The 15,741-nt window shown below is 34.0% G+C and overlaps 1 protein-coding gene across 4 annotated transcripts; it reads right to left on the reverse strand.

Moving 5' to 3' along the window:
- Positions 1–386: 386 nt before the first annotated feature.
- LOC131433132 (uncharacterized) lies at positions 387–15,000 on the reverse strand. Of its 4 annotated transcripts, none has more exons than XM_058599959.1 (14): positions 14,835–15,000; positions 14,509–14,694; positions 13,415–14,455; positions 13,216–13,350; positions 11,422–11,916; positions 11,245–11,356; positions 10,895–11,160; positions 10,640–10,837; positions 10,360–10,401; positions 9,813–10,008; positions 2,081–2,427; positions 1,584–2,019; positions 1,352–1,527; positions 387–1,290 (listed from the first exon to the last, which is right to left on the reverse strand). In XM_058599959.1, exons 2-14 carry the CDS (start codon positions 14,597–14,599, stop codon positions 713–715), a joined length of 4,113 nt encoding a protein of 1,370 aa, XP_058455942.1. In that variant the 5' UTR covers positions 14,600–14,694; positions 14,835–15,000; the 3' UTR covers positions 387–712. The 4 variants fall into 4 exon arrangements, with proteins under 4 accessions (XP_058455942.1, XP_058455943.1, XP_058455940.1 ...); XM_058599960.1 differs by having other exon boundaries at positions 10,661–10,837; positions 14,509–14,762; XM_058599957.1 differs by having other exon boundaries at positions 14,509–14,762.
- Between the last annotated feature and the right edge of the window lie 741 nt (positions 15,001–15,741).

Here is a 15,741-nt window from a genome sequence, read left to right on the forward strand (position 1 = left end):
CAAAAGCATCACTCGATCGAATTAGAGAATGCAAATACAGACTAGGGGTGAATATGTGAGATTCGGCATAGGTTTAAAAGTCGGTTTTATTAACCAAAACGCATTTTTTGTGAACAGCATATAATATACGTGTTTGATGAGCGAAAATAAATCACAATGGAACTGAAATAAAATCACAATTGAACTGATATGCGTACAATTCATGGACATCATGTAAAATAGCTAACATTCAATTTATGAATGTAAACATCGAAGCGAAGAAATGAAGCTTTCGGTTCTGAATATGGGTTCTGAAAAACAATATTCAATTCCATTGCATCTTCTTGCAAATTTGATGATGTATTATTTTCGACGTAATTTGAAAAAAAAACAAATTTTTATGTTGGTATTTCGATACATTAGACTTTATTCACGCTCAGGTAGCAAATGTTTATATATATACATTATGAATCAAATTGGGACAGTGAAATGATTTGATCACATAATTCAGATACCTACTACCAATTAGCTATCATATGGTTAAATAGAGTAAAACTGTTGTAATCACGATATTTTACATAGTACACAACACACGAACGAATGATAAAACACGTATCCCTTCATAAAATCTAATATCACCTCAGAAACAAACAAATTATTCATAAACGTCTATCAATGCTGACATCAACTCAAGCTTTCTAAATTAAAATATGGACGGTGGTATATGTACACATTAGTTTCTGGTACTTGTCGCACTATTTTTGTTACCTTTAGAAGACATACTACTAACATTTGTATGGCTATTATTATCATCAGTTATGTTACTACTGTTATTATTATTATTATTGCTGTTTTTAGCACTTTTACTACTGATTAAAGGCACTCCGAAAATCTTCTCCCAAGAACTACAAATTGTCGTAACAGTGCTCTCTTTGGCAGTATCTGTGGCAAAATCTATCCGCCACGTTTCGTATTTATCTTCCTGCTCGTCCATGAAATGAAGTCGGCACGATACTCCATTGATGTTTTCTAGCTCGACTAGATTCGTCATCAACTGGGTGTATTTCGGCTCAATCGGATACTTACTACTTTCATTAAGCCATTTAATATCTGCTGCTAAATGAAGATGGTTATCCGTCAATAACAACGTACAAAGCTGCACGCTTTGCAGCTCATCGTTGGACAAAACGTCACAAAAATTTACAATCATCAAAATTTTTACCATTTCACCTTTGGTAACTTTACCCAGTTTTGCGGTTAGTAGTTCAGATGACTGATAATCAAATGTACAATATTCGGGGAGTGGGTTATCTAGAACAAGAACAGACAAAACACATGAGAATCCAGTAATATTGTTCATTGGAAAATATACCTGCAAAAAACAAAATGAGGGAATCTGTACGTAGAATATCTTGCAAAACGATATGAATGCCGCCAATTGCACTAATCACGAATTTCATTCCAATCTTCCATGGAAGGACCTGAACAATACCAACCCGATCGATTGTTCCGGATAAATGTTTCCTCATCCAAGTTGACGGATCATCACTTGAAAAACAAATTACGTGAAAATCAAATCGAAAATATAAAGGCAACCCAATCACCTTTCAGCAGCAACTTTCTTCATTACATAAAACTTAGTAGTAGACATAATAAACAATCCATCAAATCCGGTAGGCCAAATATCAAGCTGATTTTCATCGAAAATAACACATGAAACCAGCCATTTAAGCGATTCATTTGAATCCTCAAACAAATTTTGGTAGAGGTATAGTTTTAATCTATGGTCCACATTTGCATAATCGTTATACGAGTATCGAATTGGTTCAAATGAAAGTGTTAATGAGGAGTCCGTCTTATTTAATTTAGGAGTTTTTGACATCAACATGTTAGTCGATTGGAAGAGACCGCCAAGCATTGTGCTGATTACTGAATTTTCACCTTTAGTTGAAGCTGATGACACATTTTTATCCATACGGTGATCATTTTTCGCTTTATCATTGTCACTGGATTCCTCAGAGATAGTACTCTGCTTTTGATCTACAATATAACAATAATTTTAGTTAGATTCTTCTGCATCAGTTATCTATGTCGAGCTCACCTTGATTCGACTCATAGGCAGTACATACACTATCGGTAACAGAACCGGAAGAGCTACTTTCTGTTAGATTCGCAGATGTCAAGACTGCCTTCTTATGTTGTAGAACATTATTAGGTTTGAGCATTGAATTCAATTCATTGTCTGACTGAATCGGAGCATTGTTTGAAGTGTCCTCAACTTTGATTGCTTGCTTGAAGGTTTCCGTCACTTTGGCGATGAGATCATTTGTAGAAGTTTCTTGGTTTATAAGAGTTGTCGATAAGTTAAAATTTTCGTCGTTTGTCCTATCCAACTCTGGTAACGGGAATATTTTTCTCTCTTCTGAATGTTTTCTACTAGGATGAAACCTGAAATATGAGGATACATTAGGAATATAACCGAACAACAATGTATTAGTTTGAAACTAAAGTATTACAACACTGATATCAACTGATGAAATTACTAACATTAAATACATACAAAATTGCACTGATTGGACAATATATCCAGACATCCAATCTAATTTTTTCAACTTTCAGGAAAAGAGGTTAATTTTTCATATGAACGTTGAAGTTATTGTTTCTTATAAATGTTGCTGTTTCAGCTCATTCATTTCGTAAATAATCTATTAATTTTTCTCCGTAAAGTCGTAGTATAAAAACATTATTAATGGAGATACGGTCATACGGTTATACTTTGCAAATGAGTTGAAATTGTAATATTTTCATCCTATGTGAAATTTCGGAGTTCACATAAAGTTTTGAAAATAAAATGCAGAATGTATCAGTGAGTCTATTGAACAACAATAACTTTTGAATAATCCACGCGTTATTTTAATAACGACCAATAAGCCATCCATCAACATTCACTTTGAAGAATAATTTCCAATGACTTCGGCACTCGCTGAGAGTAAGTCATAATAGTAAACGGTATAAAAGTTTTCTCTTTCGCCTGGTGTTAAATTTAATTCTCTGTTTTTCAAAGCTCGCCTGTAATTTCTTTCAAAAGTAGAAGTTGAAAGGTGGCTTATTGGTCGTTATAAAAAAGGGGTGAATAGATGTCAAATAAGTGAGATTTGAAAATCAATTATTCGTAATTTATTCAAATATGTTAATTGTCGAAATTTCAATATACTTTAGGTCAATTGAAATTTAATTGTCGTCGGTCTCATGGACAAGTCAGGTCACGAAAATATTTTTAATTATACTTTTTATATAAATAAGCATTCACAACACTTTGCTTTATACCGCTGACAAACATGTGATTCCCGTACAATGATTTATGTACAAGGCTGTACGCGTACAACGATGAGGTGACAGACACGTTTTGCACACAGAATGAATATACAGTGAAACGAAACAACTCAATACTTAGCTTAATGCTCCGATGATTGATAATATAGAAACCAAAAACTTTTGCGGTTTGAAGTGGATTCCTAGTATTTGATTTATGACATATATAATCAATGCCTCTCTGAACTATTAATTATTAACTCTCTGAATTATTGACTATTAACTAGTTTTGTGTGTGAGTGTTTATCGGATGACAGTTTCACACATATCAAATTTTATGGTTTTAAGGTACATTTATGACACGTTTGTCCTGGGATACAAGATTTTTTCCTCCATTGTTTTAATGTAATTAGCATTACTGAAAATTTGATGTTCTACCGTAACATTCTCTGACATCAAATAAAAGTAGAAAATGGAGGAAATATGAAAGGCTTTTAGAACTAATTTTCGGAACACTAGCACTATTTTTCATGCAACGAAGCTGATTTCTTTCAAAAAGGTGATGAATCACCAAATTTTGTTTGTAAGTCATGCCGACTTTTTCAAAATCTACATAAATTTCAAGGTAAAAGTAAGAGCGCATAAATTTTAACATTGAGTCTTCTAATAGTAATTAAATCTAAGACATTCTTAGTTTGTAATTATCAAAAACGGCATGGCACGCACATTTTCCAGAAAAAATGCTATCAACATAACAGTTTATTCATTACGGAATTTTCATTAAATTATATTAAATAAGGTTTTTTATTATAAAACTGATTTTATAACCTCCTTGAATTTTAAATCATTCCGAAATAGATTTGACATAGGTTTGATGTTTCATTTTGCTTCATAAATCCTATGAAAAATAGTCTACTAGGCTGAAATATAATCTCATAATGGTTTCATTAGCATTTTGAGGAGTTTGAAGTTGTTATGCTATATTTAAAAAGTAACACTGGAAACTACTACAAGTATTTATTGAATTGAATATGTTACTTGGTTCTGCTTCAATTTATCCACATTTAAAGACATGATTCGCTGTGGTGATATAACTAAGTCCTCACAAGTCCCTATCTCATGCCTTCCCGAGCGTCTATGATGACATTTGGTCAATAGAACGGCGTCGACTGGGTGCTATCGCCTTCTGTGTTAGTAGCAGAATGAGAGGGTGCGAAATGGCTTTTAGGTAGAAGCCCATCCTAAAGTTCAATGTTTATCATAGTATATTACAACATATAATTCTGTTGTTTATTACATCATGTATTATTTTTATTATTATTATTATTATTAGAAGAGCGTAACTTACACTGCGACATTAACTGTTATATTGTATAATAGCATATAGTTTCATATATTATCGTCTTACACTATTTTATGTTGTTATATACTATGTTGTATGGTATTATACTGCATTGCATTATATCATATTATATTGTATTATATTATATTTTATTTTATTATATTATATTATATTGTATTCTATTATATTATGTAATATTGTATTGCATTATGTTGTATTATATTATATTATAGGGTTTATTATGAGTAGTACTACGTACCTCTGCGCAAAATATAAATTATTTTCCTTATAAGTTATCATTTTTAAAGTAATCTTTTAACTAACTATCAAGGTCGTCACAAGGTGAGCTGTTTCATGCCTACACGTGTGTCTGTGGTGACAATTGGTAGATGAAATGCGTTGATGGCAGAATGAGAGGCTGAGAAATGACATATAAATTCAACTAATATAATATCATAGCATATCGCAACATACCATTTTTTTCGTTCTATTATTTATTATATATTTCATTGTACTATATTATATTGTTTTTTATTATTATTTTCATTATTATATTTATTGTTATTATTATTATTTGTCATCAATAATAATAACATATATTATTTTTATATATGTGAATATTATTATTGTTATTAGAAGAGAAATATTCTACTTTCTGCAGTATTGCGAAGATAGAAGAGCATAACTGACACTCTACATTAACTGTTATTTTATATATTGTTTTATAATATATTATATTATATTGTATGACATTGTATTATATTATATTAAATTAAATTATATTATATTATATTATGTTATGTTATGTTCTATTATATCATTTTATGTTATATTAATTTCATTACACTATGTTTCATTGTATTTATCAATATAAAACATTTATCACGGGGGCGTAAAGGGGAGGGAGCATCAGGGCATCGGACGAATTGATGACTGGACGAGGGATTGTGGATAGCCAGCCCAAGTCACTTGAAGGAAACTTGTTTCCTTCTGAAGGTTTGAAATGAGTCTGACGCGCCCTTCTCAAACAAACCATCAGGCGGGTTCAAGCATGTATAACGATATGCTTCATCCATGCACTGGATGTTATGGTTGGAAGAGCATCTTTTATTCCCGCGGAATACGAGTAAGTGACTCTACTTACATATCCGCACAACCTTTTTTGTTCGCTTTTCGGTAACAGCTATAGTAAGAAGGTGAATGGATGAGTCATATCGGGGCTACTGTAAGTCTACCCGCATCCACTGGCAAGTCCTTGAACTTATGGTGGCTTCACTTCACATTACATCACATTTAAAGACATGATTCGCTGTTCTCTATTTATACACAAATTAAGACTCTTTCTTAACCATTAAAAAAACAAGTTTTCTTTCTATTCAACGGCATGTAACCTGATGATATAAGACAAAGTAATTAAAAGATTTACTGATTTTATATACCGCTGAAAAAACGCATAATAGTATGAAGACTGAAGTTCACTCTAACAGACTGAGTTCGCTCTAACTGCATCTGCAAGAAGTTACTTTTTTCAAAAAAAAATGTTGCTATAATACCTGATCTCAACGTTTCATCACAGAAAACAGACATCCAAGCTAGTTCAAACTTTTTCAAAAAGGCCTTGTAAAGTAAAAATTCAAGTTAAAATCCGTTTCAAATCCACCCCCCTGGTATGGAAGCTGGTTCCTGAAACCGACGCATTTTGTTTTGGTGGCGTTGTTTGTCAACAATATGTTAAGCTACGTTCATACCATACAAACAAATCACACTGGTGTCAAAAGTTAATTTCTTCAAACCCAATATAAATATAACTCTAGTCTAGTATTCTCTATAAAACAAGTAATTTGACCTCTTTTTTAATAAGAAAAGGAATTTTGGTTTATTATAGTTTGATTATATTTCATCGAAATCGTTTCCTTATGGTGGTGCAACCGCATGAAGAAAAATGTGAACGTATGAACACTGCTAAAACACAGCATTTTACAGCGAACTAGAACCAAAGAACCAAAAATTTCGGCTTCAAGCCAATTGTATGCAGATGACAATCGTGCCACCGGGGTGTAAAAACATCGTTGCGCACGACTTTGCAGTTTGCACGCATGAATTACCATTGTATGAAAGCTTGAACGCAAGAGTCCATTAGGAATTACTGGATTGCTCGAAGTGTCTCTACAGGAAAATTTAAATTTTTTACACAAATTGAAATCTCTACTTGGATATCTATTCTCTGTGGTTTCATGTATTTTGAGACATTTGATATTAAATAAATTTTCGTAAAAAACGCATACCTGCGGGGAATCGCAAAACTTTGAAAATTTTCATAAGAAATCCGCAAAAACGCGAACAAGCGTGCTAGAATTGGATCAAACTGGATAACCATATGTGAACTTTAATAACTATTAGGAATTATCAGTGACTGAAGATATTTTGTTACTTCATTGTCGATCAAATTGAGTCCACGAAGACTAACTGCGTAATGTGCATAGCGATTAAAACACAAAAAAAACCTTTGACACATTTAAGCAAACAAGTGTATAATAACAAATATATTGGCGCTGGTTTTACAAGCCAGTTGTCATATGTTCGAACCCCGATCTGGAAAGATTCTTAGGCTGTGAACCATTTCGTGGTTAATTTTACCTTTTGGTTGAAATCTGACACTCGAGTGGTTATTTTGATGTTGTCAAAAATAACCCTGTTCGAAAACATGGTTATTTTTGACAGATCGATGGTTATTTTCCGACACTGAAAAAAATCATGCAAAGAAAATTCTAATATCAATTCTTTAATCAAAATTATTTCCAGTGCAAAATGAACCCAAATAACTTCCCATCCGTTAAACTTTGAAATGGGCCACAGTTTTAGTTAAATTTAACTACTCGACACAAAATAACCACTCAAGTGTACACTGAGCAAACTGAGCGTACGAGATTCATAATTTATTTCGTATGAACGATTTTTTTAAGAACTCGATTCGTTTTCATACGATGCATATCACTACCATAGGATTGTTTATTGAATGCTTAAAACTACATGTTGAATTTCATACGACGTTCTATTAAATATTATAATAATTATTTTTCTAACATATCTTGTCTGTGACACGTATGATGACAATAATCTTGTTTGTAAAAGGCATACGACTTCGAAATACATTTCATATGATGCACTAATGAAAACTACGACAACTGAACTGACGATATTTATAAAGTGTTTCGTATGAACAATTTAAGAGTGTTTGCGCAGTGCATACAGCTGGGATTTAAATTTCATACGAAGCGATGGTAAACATTATGAAAAGTAAGATTGAAGATTATAAGGCATATGTTAAGCGATATTGAATATTATACAAAAGTTTTGAGAAATTTAATTATCATCAACTAGTTTATGAAATGCGTGCGATTTTGTTATAATTTTCATGCGACGAGCTAATGAACTTTATAAGCGATCCTTGAGTAAAAAATAGCATACGCTCATTATTTGAAAAGTAAAATGGCATTAAAAACAAAGTTACTGGCGGATCTCGAAGTTCCTGCGGCAGCGTTGGCTGTATTTGAAGGTAATTTGACTTAGATCAATATTCCAAAATAATATCACAGTTATTGCATTATACAGAGTGTGGCGTAGATACGGTGGCTTGGCCACGAGAGAAAATCGAACAAGCGCTTTTTCGTGTCGAAGCAACGTGGAAGTTCGATGTAATATAGACGTGGATATTGGAATGGTGTGAAAAAATGTGAGTTAAGTTAGTTTTCTTGCACAGTCATTATTAAAAGAAACATTTTACAGAATCTATCTAACTTAGTCATTGTTGATCTAGAGGACATTGCCCTGAACGAGGAAGAGGAGGAGGAGGAGGAGGAAATCATATCTTATATATAACACCATAATCATACATGTAAAAATTTACAACAAAACCAATTAGAAATCATCTTATAAAACTTTCTTCTACATACAATCATGATATGAGGTTCATGATATAATCCGTATATCTTTCATACGTCACCTTTATGAAATATATGATAGTATTTTACAAAAATCAAGACTATATATATTGGAGTTCATAGCAGAACCATTTAAAAGTCATTTTAAATCGTTTTCTTATTCATTCGACTACAATATAATATTCATGATAACACCAATACATTATTCATACGTTGTCTTGATGAAATTCATAATAGTACGTTACAATATTCATATGTTATTCGACGTTTATGTTCTCATAGCACAGTCGTATGATATCCATATTAAATTCCTTTGGTTAAATTTCATATGCAAATATTATGATTCTCGAAGAAATTTTTTCCTCAGTGTAGGATTTTAACCAAAAGTTAAAATTAACCACGAAATGGTTCACAGCCTTAGGTCAGTAGGATATTAATACTAGCCATGCAATGGTTCTGTACGCTATGAATCGGCTGCGAAATCTGATGAAACAGAAAGGTCAAATTCCACTGAAGGAATGTAATCCGGGAATTTGCTTTTTTATATCTAACAAAAGGGCTCTAAAGTTAATTTGTTTGTATATTTCTGCTTAATAATCGTAATCATCATAAATCATGAAGATTATCATCAAATTTGGACTCAATGCCTCAAACTCCCGTGCTTATGAATTTTGCACGTCAGAGTCATAAGGGTATTTTTTTAAATGGAAGACCAATTTACGACTATATTTGTATTACCTGGATCGTTATTCTATAGGACGAATGTATTTGTGGTGATAAACAAGCCTTTCGTTATCAGGTAAAGAAGAATGTCATAATAATATTTATAGTGAGGATGGAGTAGAAAGTGTTCATAAGCACGAGAGTTTGAGGCATTATTAATCCGATGTGACGAGGAACGTTAATTAAAGTACGTTACAAGCACAGATAGTTTTTGGATCTCAGAGGTTACTAGGAACGTGCTAATAGAAAGAAAAGTGTTTAAAATTTTCTAACAAAAGGGATTAATGATATGACAAGAATACCGTGAATATTATGATTATTATGAGACCTAAGATGGCATACTGTCCGTGCACAGTCTGAGCATATACGGAGCATTGTTCAATCAGGTTGTGTTTCATCTCATTAAGATTATTTCAATTGGCAGAACTATTTCCGGAATCTTTTTACAGTCTTGCATTCACGAAACATTCCCGAGTAACGTTGGGTTGAGTTAGTTCTATATAATGATTACGTACCCTCGATCCAAAACCTCAATGCTGCTCTGACTAGGATTGCTCAAGATTTCAATATCACTCTCGTTTGCAAGCAAATCAACATCCCGATCCCGTTCCGAGTTTGTGCTACCAGCGACACTACGATTAGAATCACATGAACTGCTTGGTTGGGATATCCGCGAACAGGATGACGAATCATTCAGTGAGCCAGCTGACCCTAAAACAAATCAAATCATGTTAATAATTTGTTAATAATTTTGGCGAAATTCAAAATAATAAATAGCATCACTTTAGAGAAATAGTAAATAGTGCAAAAAAAAACAATTGTTTTGCTCAGATGTGATGTGATTTATTATTATTTTACCGAAATTGAAACTAGCCGTTTACGACACACACACCAAATGGGCAATTCGGAAAAATAACAATTAATTTTAACCAATAGCTAGTTTCAATACCAACCAAATATTAGTGTACGCAACAGAAAAATATTCTTAAATTGTCTAAGATTCCCAATCAAGAATATTATTCGTGCTCGTGTTGACAAAAAAAACTAAAACAAGCAGCTTACTCGGATTATTTTGGACCGGCGCCTTCCATGCATCCGGTGGTGCTATTAGATAGTAAACATTTAGTTAAAACTCAATCCACACCGAAATAGAAAGACGATTCAGTTTAAAACGACAAATATTAGTGAGGTTAGTATGGATGCAAAACCTAAATAACTACATTATAATTAAACTTCTAGATTTCGTTATTTAAAAGTATAATATCATGGTCCCTAATTAATCAATCAAATTCATACCACCATTACGAAAAGCGTACTAAGCAATTTAAAAAACAAAACATACCGATACTATTTTTTGACCCACTCTTTTTCATCACTGCTCCAAGACCGGAAGTTCCTGCTACAGGCTGTACGAATTCATCAACACCTACCACACCATCGTCGCAACTGGTCGGCTTGTCAAAATCGTCCAAAAAATGTTTTGTAGGTGATTCTTTTATCTCAATACAGTAACCGCCACTACATTCTGGACATTGTAAATCTGCAAATTACAGTTATAAGTGTTTTGTTCCATTAGGTTGTAATGAAAACAACGAACCATCCAGTGCCTTTTTCGTGTTGATTTCTCTGGAAAATTTTGCGTTACATACAACACATTTGAAGAGCCTCTGATTCATCTCCGACAATGGTCTTTTAGACAAAAGATCTCGTAGAAATTGTTCTAGCTGTTGGCAGGTAACTTCATCTATCTCATACGTCCTCGTTTTTTTATCCTTTTTGACCGTATCAAACAATAAAGTGATACTGGTAGATGTAGGTCTTTCACATGCCTGCAGCGTCTTGATACCCCAGCGCGTTTTAGTTCTAAAACCCAGGTTCAAAGGAAAATATAGGTTTGTGATATCTACCCCAGTTGGTAAATAACAACAATTAATTAATTCAACTTACTTCCCACTATTTTTCTCGCGTATGCTCACATCGGAAATTATTAGGCATAATTCTGTAGGATTGCCCTTGGCGTTAACTACATAACACTTTTCATTATCCTCAATATCAGATTCTACAATGAAATGTATAAGAAAATTGTTAAAAGCGATGCATACAGAATATAAGATATTTTATCACCTATTTCAATATCTGCAATATTTCCGTAAATGTCAGTCAGATCTAATGGAGGCTTCATTGAGTTTTCAACTGTTGTATTGGCAACTGATTGGTAGTTAGAATCGTTTTCGTTCATTACACTTTTGAAATCTGATTCATTGAGCTGACCATCGGATTGTCGTTCTAAGTGAGCTTTGATAGGCGATTCAAATGTTTCCAAAAGAGTTGAGCGCTCCCGGTCCACTGGAGTGGATGTTATCATGCTGTCCTCAAATTCTTTCTTTGAAGCTGTACTAACGATCCTGAGTGACTGTGATGATATCGTTGATGACATCGTTACTCTATGGCTGTCATTTTCATAATGCATCACACTTTCGAATTCCTTTTCGCTCGACGGATCGAAACCTATCACATTCTTCACCATATTTCCCGCTTGACTCTGTAACCACTCACTGCCATACTGCTTCCGAAGTTTCTCGATCTGCTTTTTCGTTTCCAAATGGTCGTTGCTGAACTCTAAATAAATGAATAAATAAATATGAATGAAACTATATAACTCCGAACATAAACCAACAGAACAATGATTTAGGTTTGCTTAAGGGGCGAGTATGGTCTAACACTTTTTAGTAGAGCATTTCAAGAATTTTTAATTTGATCAGTACCTAACGAGAAAAACAGATTGGAAAAATGGTATTCGAATACAACTATGTAATGAAAACCGCAAAAAAGTTATCGCAGAGACGGGACTCGAACTCGTAGCTGGCTGCTATCCGCGGAAATTGTTCTGCCAAATAAACTGGAAGAACCGAGCATGCTTCGCTGCACTCAGTCGCCACGGTATCCAATTATAGACATATCACTATGACAAACCCTCCGCGAATTTACACATCGTATTGCAAGTCTATTTTCACTCTCTGCTTTATTGTCAGACACTGATTTGAGATTTTGTTTTTGTCCCTTTCGCTACCTATTATGGTACATGAGCGTCATCATCTATTTGATGTTCTTGCAGCACTGATGATTATGATCTCGAACACAAGCATAGGCAGCGAAAGAGACAACAACAAAATTTCAAATCAGTGTCTGACGGTAAAGCTAGATGAAGAACACTTGAAATCAACTGCCTTCTACAACATGGAAGCAGAAAACCTTGAGATCTATTCTTGGTAATTTTTTGTTGCTGGATGCTGCCCAAACTCTAGGCCGACTGGAGTAAATTATTGGACACTATCCAGGGTCACTTTTACAGAGGGGCAAAAGGGCCCTTGACGGTATCCACCGAGCAAAAAAAGGTCATACAGGTAATTAGAGGCACACGAAAAAATTTTACCCCCCTGACCCATTAATACGTAAAAGCGGCGCTGGCACTATCAATTCCCTAGTGAACACCAGTGAAAATTCATAACATGTTTGTAAATTTAAAAATCGTTCCAGATCTCACATTTCCCGAACAAATCTTTAACAACATCCTGGCGCCCTCAGGGGAGTCCGCATTGAATTTCGTTCATAAAAGTAGGGGAGAGAAATGTCAAATTCGTGCGCCCCAAAATAGCCGCTCTGCGCACCCATAGAGTTGACATGATATGTTGAATGTAATGCCATGCGATAGCGTTGCTGAACTGAAAATTGATTTCGCTCCAAGCTGACAGGGTCTGATAAAAGTCAACTTTTTAAGCAGTATTAGAAATTATCATTAGGACTACAATGGGCCTGTTAATTTTAACTATATATTAACAAATTATCTAAATCTCATTAAACATTCACTTCCTAATTAACGATAAAAAGACCGAAAGAATCGAAAGAATTTTCACTTACCTAAACTTTTTGTCGAAGCATTTGGATCCGCTTGTTCAACCGTCGCACAATTTTTCTCGTCCTGTTCACTTTCGGAAATGATCGCGCGACGTACTTTTATCCTCTTTTGGCTGATCACAGAAGAACTTAAATCATCTGTAAAAACAAACCTGATAAGTGGAATCTAGATTCGCTACCACGGATAAGTAAACAAAATTACCTTTAGAGTCCCAGTTGAAACTACTCTTCGAGGTAACACTACCGGTCGGTGTGTTCATTAAACTTTTTCTCGTTGGTGTATTGAAACCACTTGAACTAACACTTCCCGGACTTCTCGGTACCAGGATAGCATGATAACTGTCATAGTTGCCGGTAAGAGATTTTTCGTACTTTGATAATGGCTCACTATCAAGTACAAATCGCAATTTAGAAGTTTTTTTGTTCAAATATCGAGCAGTCGCCTGTCGATGCCTTGGATGACATGCTAGTGGATTGTCTTGCAAACTCAAACAGCAGAGTAAAGAAAGCGTACTAACGGGGAGAAGAGCAGTATGATCTACGATGCAGTTTCCCGAAAGATCCAAATCAGTAAGACTCAGCAAACGAGATATGCCCGAAAGATCTTCAATGAAATTATTAGATATGAGAAGGACTTGTAGCTTTCTGATGGCATCCACATGAAACGATGGTATATACGTTAATCGGTTAAAACCTAAGTTGAGTACCCGCAAGTTCGGAAGCCATTTAATAGCCGAAGCACTGACGATCTGGTTGTGACTAAGATTGAGATGCTCTAGCCATGGAGTAAATTCGAGAGAACTATCAATATGGTGCAACATATTGTAAGAGAAATTTGCGATTCTTAGTTCATTCCACGTAAATCCATTACTATTGTCTCCTCCGCATGATGTGATAATTTCTTTCACATGTAATATACTACGAATGCAGCTGATTTCATTCAATTGTGATCGCATTTGTTGAATGCCAATTATCTGGTTTACAGGGATCTTTTGAATTTCAAGCGATCTGAGATTTCGAAACTTACTTATGTCAACTTCAAACCGATACGGATCATCATTGATGAATTGATTCAAACTTAACACAGTAGTTTTTTGTACAAAATCATAAATAAACTGCAAATCCCGAAAAACATCCGACTTGGCATTGTTTGGTTTTACAACCTGAAAACTCTTAGGCGGTAATATTTCATTTTGATCAACAATCAAACTAAAAGAGTCGTTCAAGGCTCTTAATAATGACCCTGAAATGAAGAGTACATAAGTGAAATTTGATGTAATCATCGATATAATTTACCTGATAACGATAGTTTATGTTCAAAGTTTAGTACTTTATCGCCTTTATCTTTTAATAATTTTGCTAGAGCAGTTATTTGTTTTGGATCCATTGTGAACTCGGCAGTGAGATTATCAATTTGACCTTAATCAACCATCAGTGTTTACCATTTTACTACGTAATATAAAGCATGCGTACTTTTTGTGGCTTTAATAAGGTCCCAAACAGAATGAAAATAAATAATGTGTATTGTGGTATCAGATATTCAGCTTGTTCTTTGTTTTCAATACATTTGAGAAAAAAGAAAGTCAATTACGATCATCTATTATACAGAATGTAACTTTTACCTAATAGTAATTGTTTGAACACCTATAATACCCAATTTTCTTTAATTTATAATCACAATATGTGCTATATAACTATGAAAGTATCAATCGACAAAATTACACGCAATACTTTTAGAAAATTGCTCACAAAATCAATCAAAATTACGAACTTGTTCAACTTTTATAAAAGCAACTGTCAAATAGTATCAGACAAACAATCATCATTAGTCAGAGATGCCAGATAACTCATTTGAAAATTTGTATTTCCGAGTACAAAAAAGCTGTCTTCATTTATTACTCAGAGGTGCGTTATGTAATGCGGAGTTGTATAGTATTGGGAATACAAATTAATTGGGTGCGTTTGTTGGGGTCAAAAATGCATTTATTTAAAATAAATAGAATTTAAAGATTAATCAAAGTATCGTTCATCTCTAGTTATTACTTTTTCCCACTTCTTAAGCAACTTTCGAGTTCAATCTCAAAAAATGTTTCTTCTTTTAGGGTGATACAAGTGTGAAGCCAATGTTCGATTTCTGCGCAAGAAGTAAACCGATGACCTGCCAGATCGTGATGCAGCCATCGGAACAACCAGTAATCAATGTTAGGAGCAATGTTAGGAGAATGCAGCGGGTACGACTAAATGTCACACTTGGATTTGTTTACGACTTTTGCGACATGAAGCCGAGCGTTGTCATGCACTAGAATGGCTTTATCATGTTATTGTTTGTATTCCGATCATTCTTCTAGCAATGCACGGCTCAAACGCATCAATTGCAGCCTATACCAAGAACCCGTTATAGTATCGCCTAACTGTAGCAGCTCATAGCACACAACACCCTTCTGGTCCCACCAGATGCACAACATGTAGTATTTATACTTCTTGAAGTCATCATAAAATATTCATTTTTTATCCCCAGTAACAATTTGA

The sequence above is a fragment of the Malaya genurostris genome, chromosome 2 (genome assembly GCF_030247185.1).
Source record: "Malaya genurostris strain Urasoe2022 chromosome 2, Malgen_1.1, whole genome shotgun sequence".
Classification (NCBI taxonomy): Eukaryota; Metazoa; Arthropoda; class Insecta; order Diptera; family Culicidae; genus Malaya; species Malaya genurostris.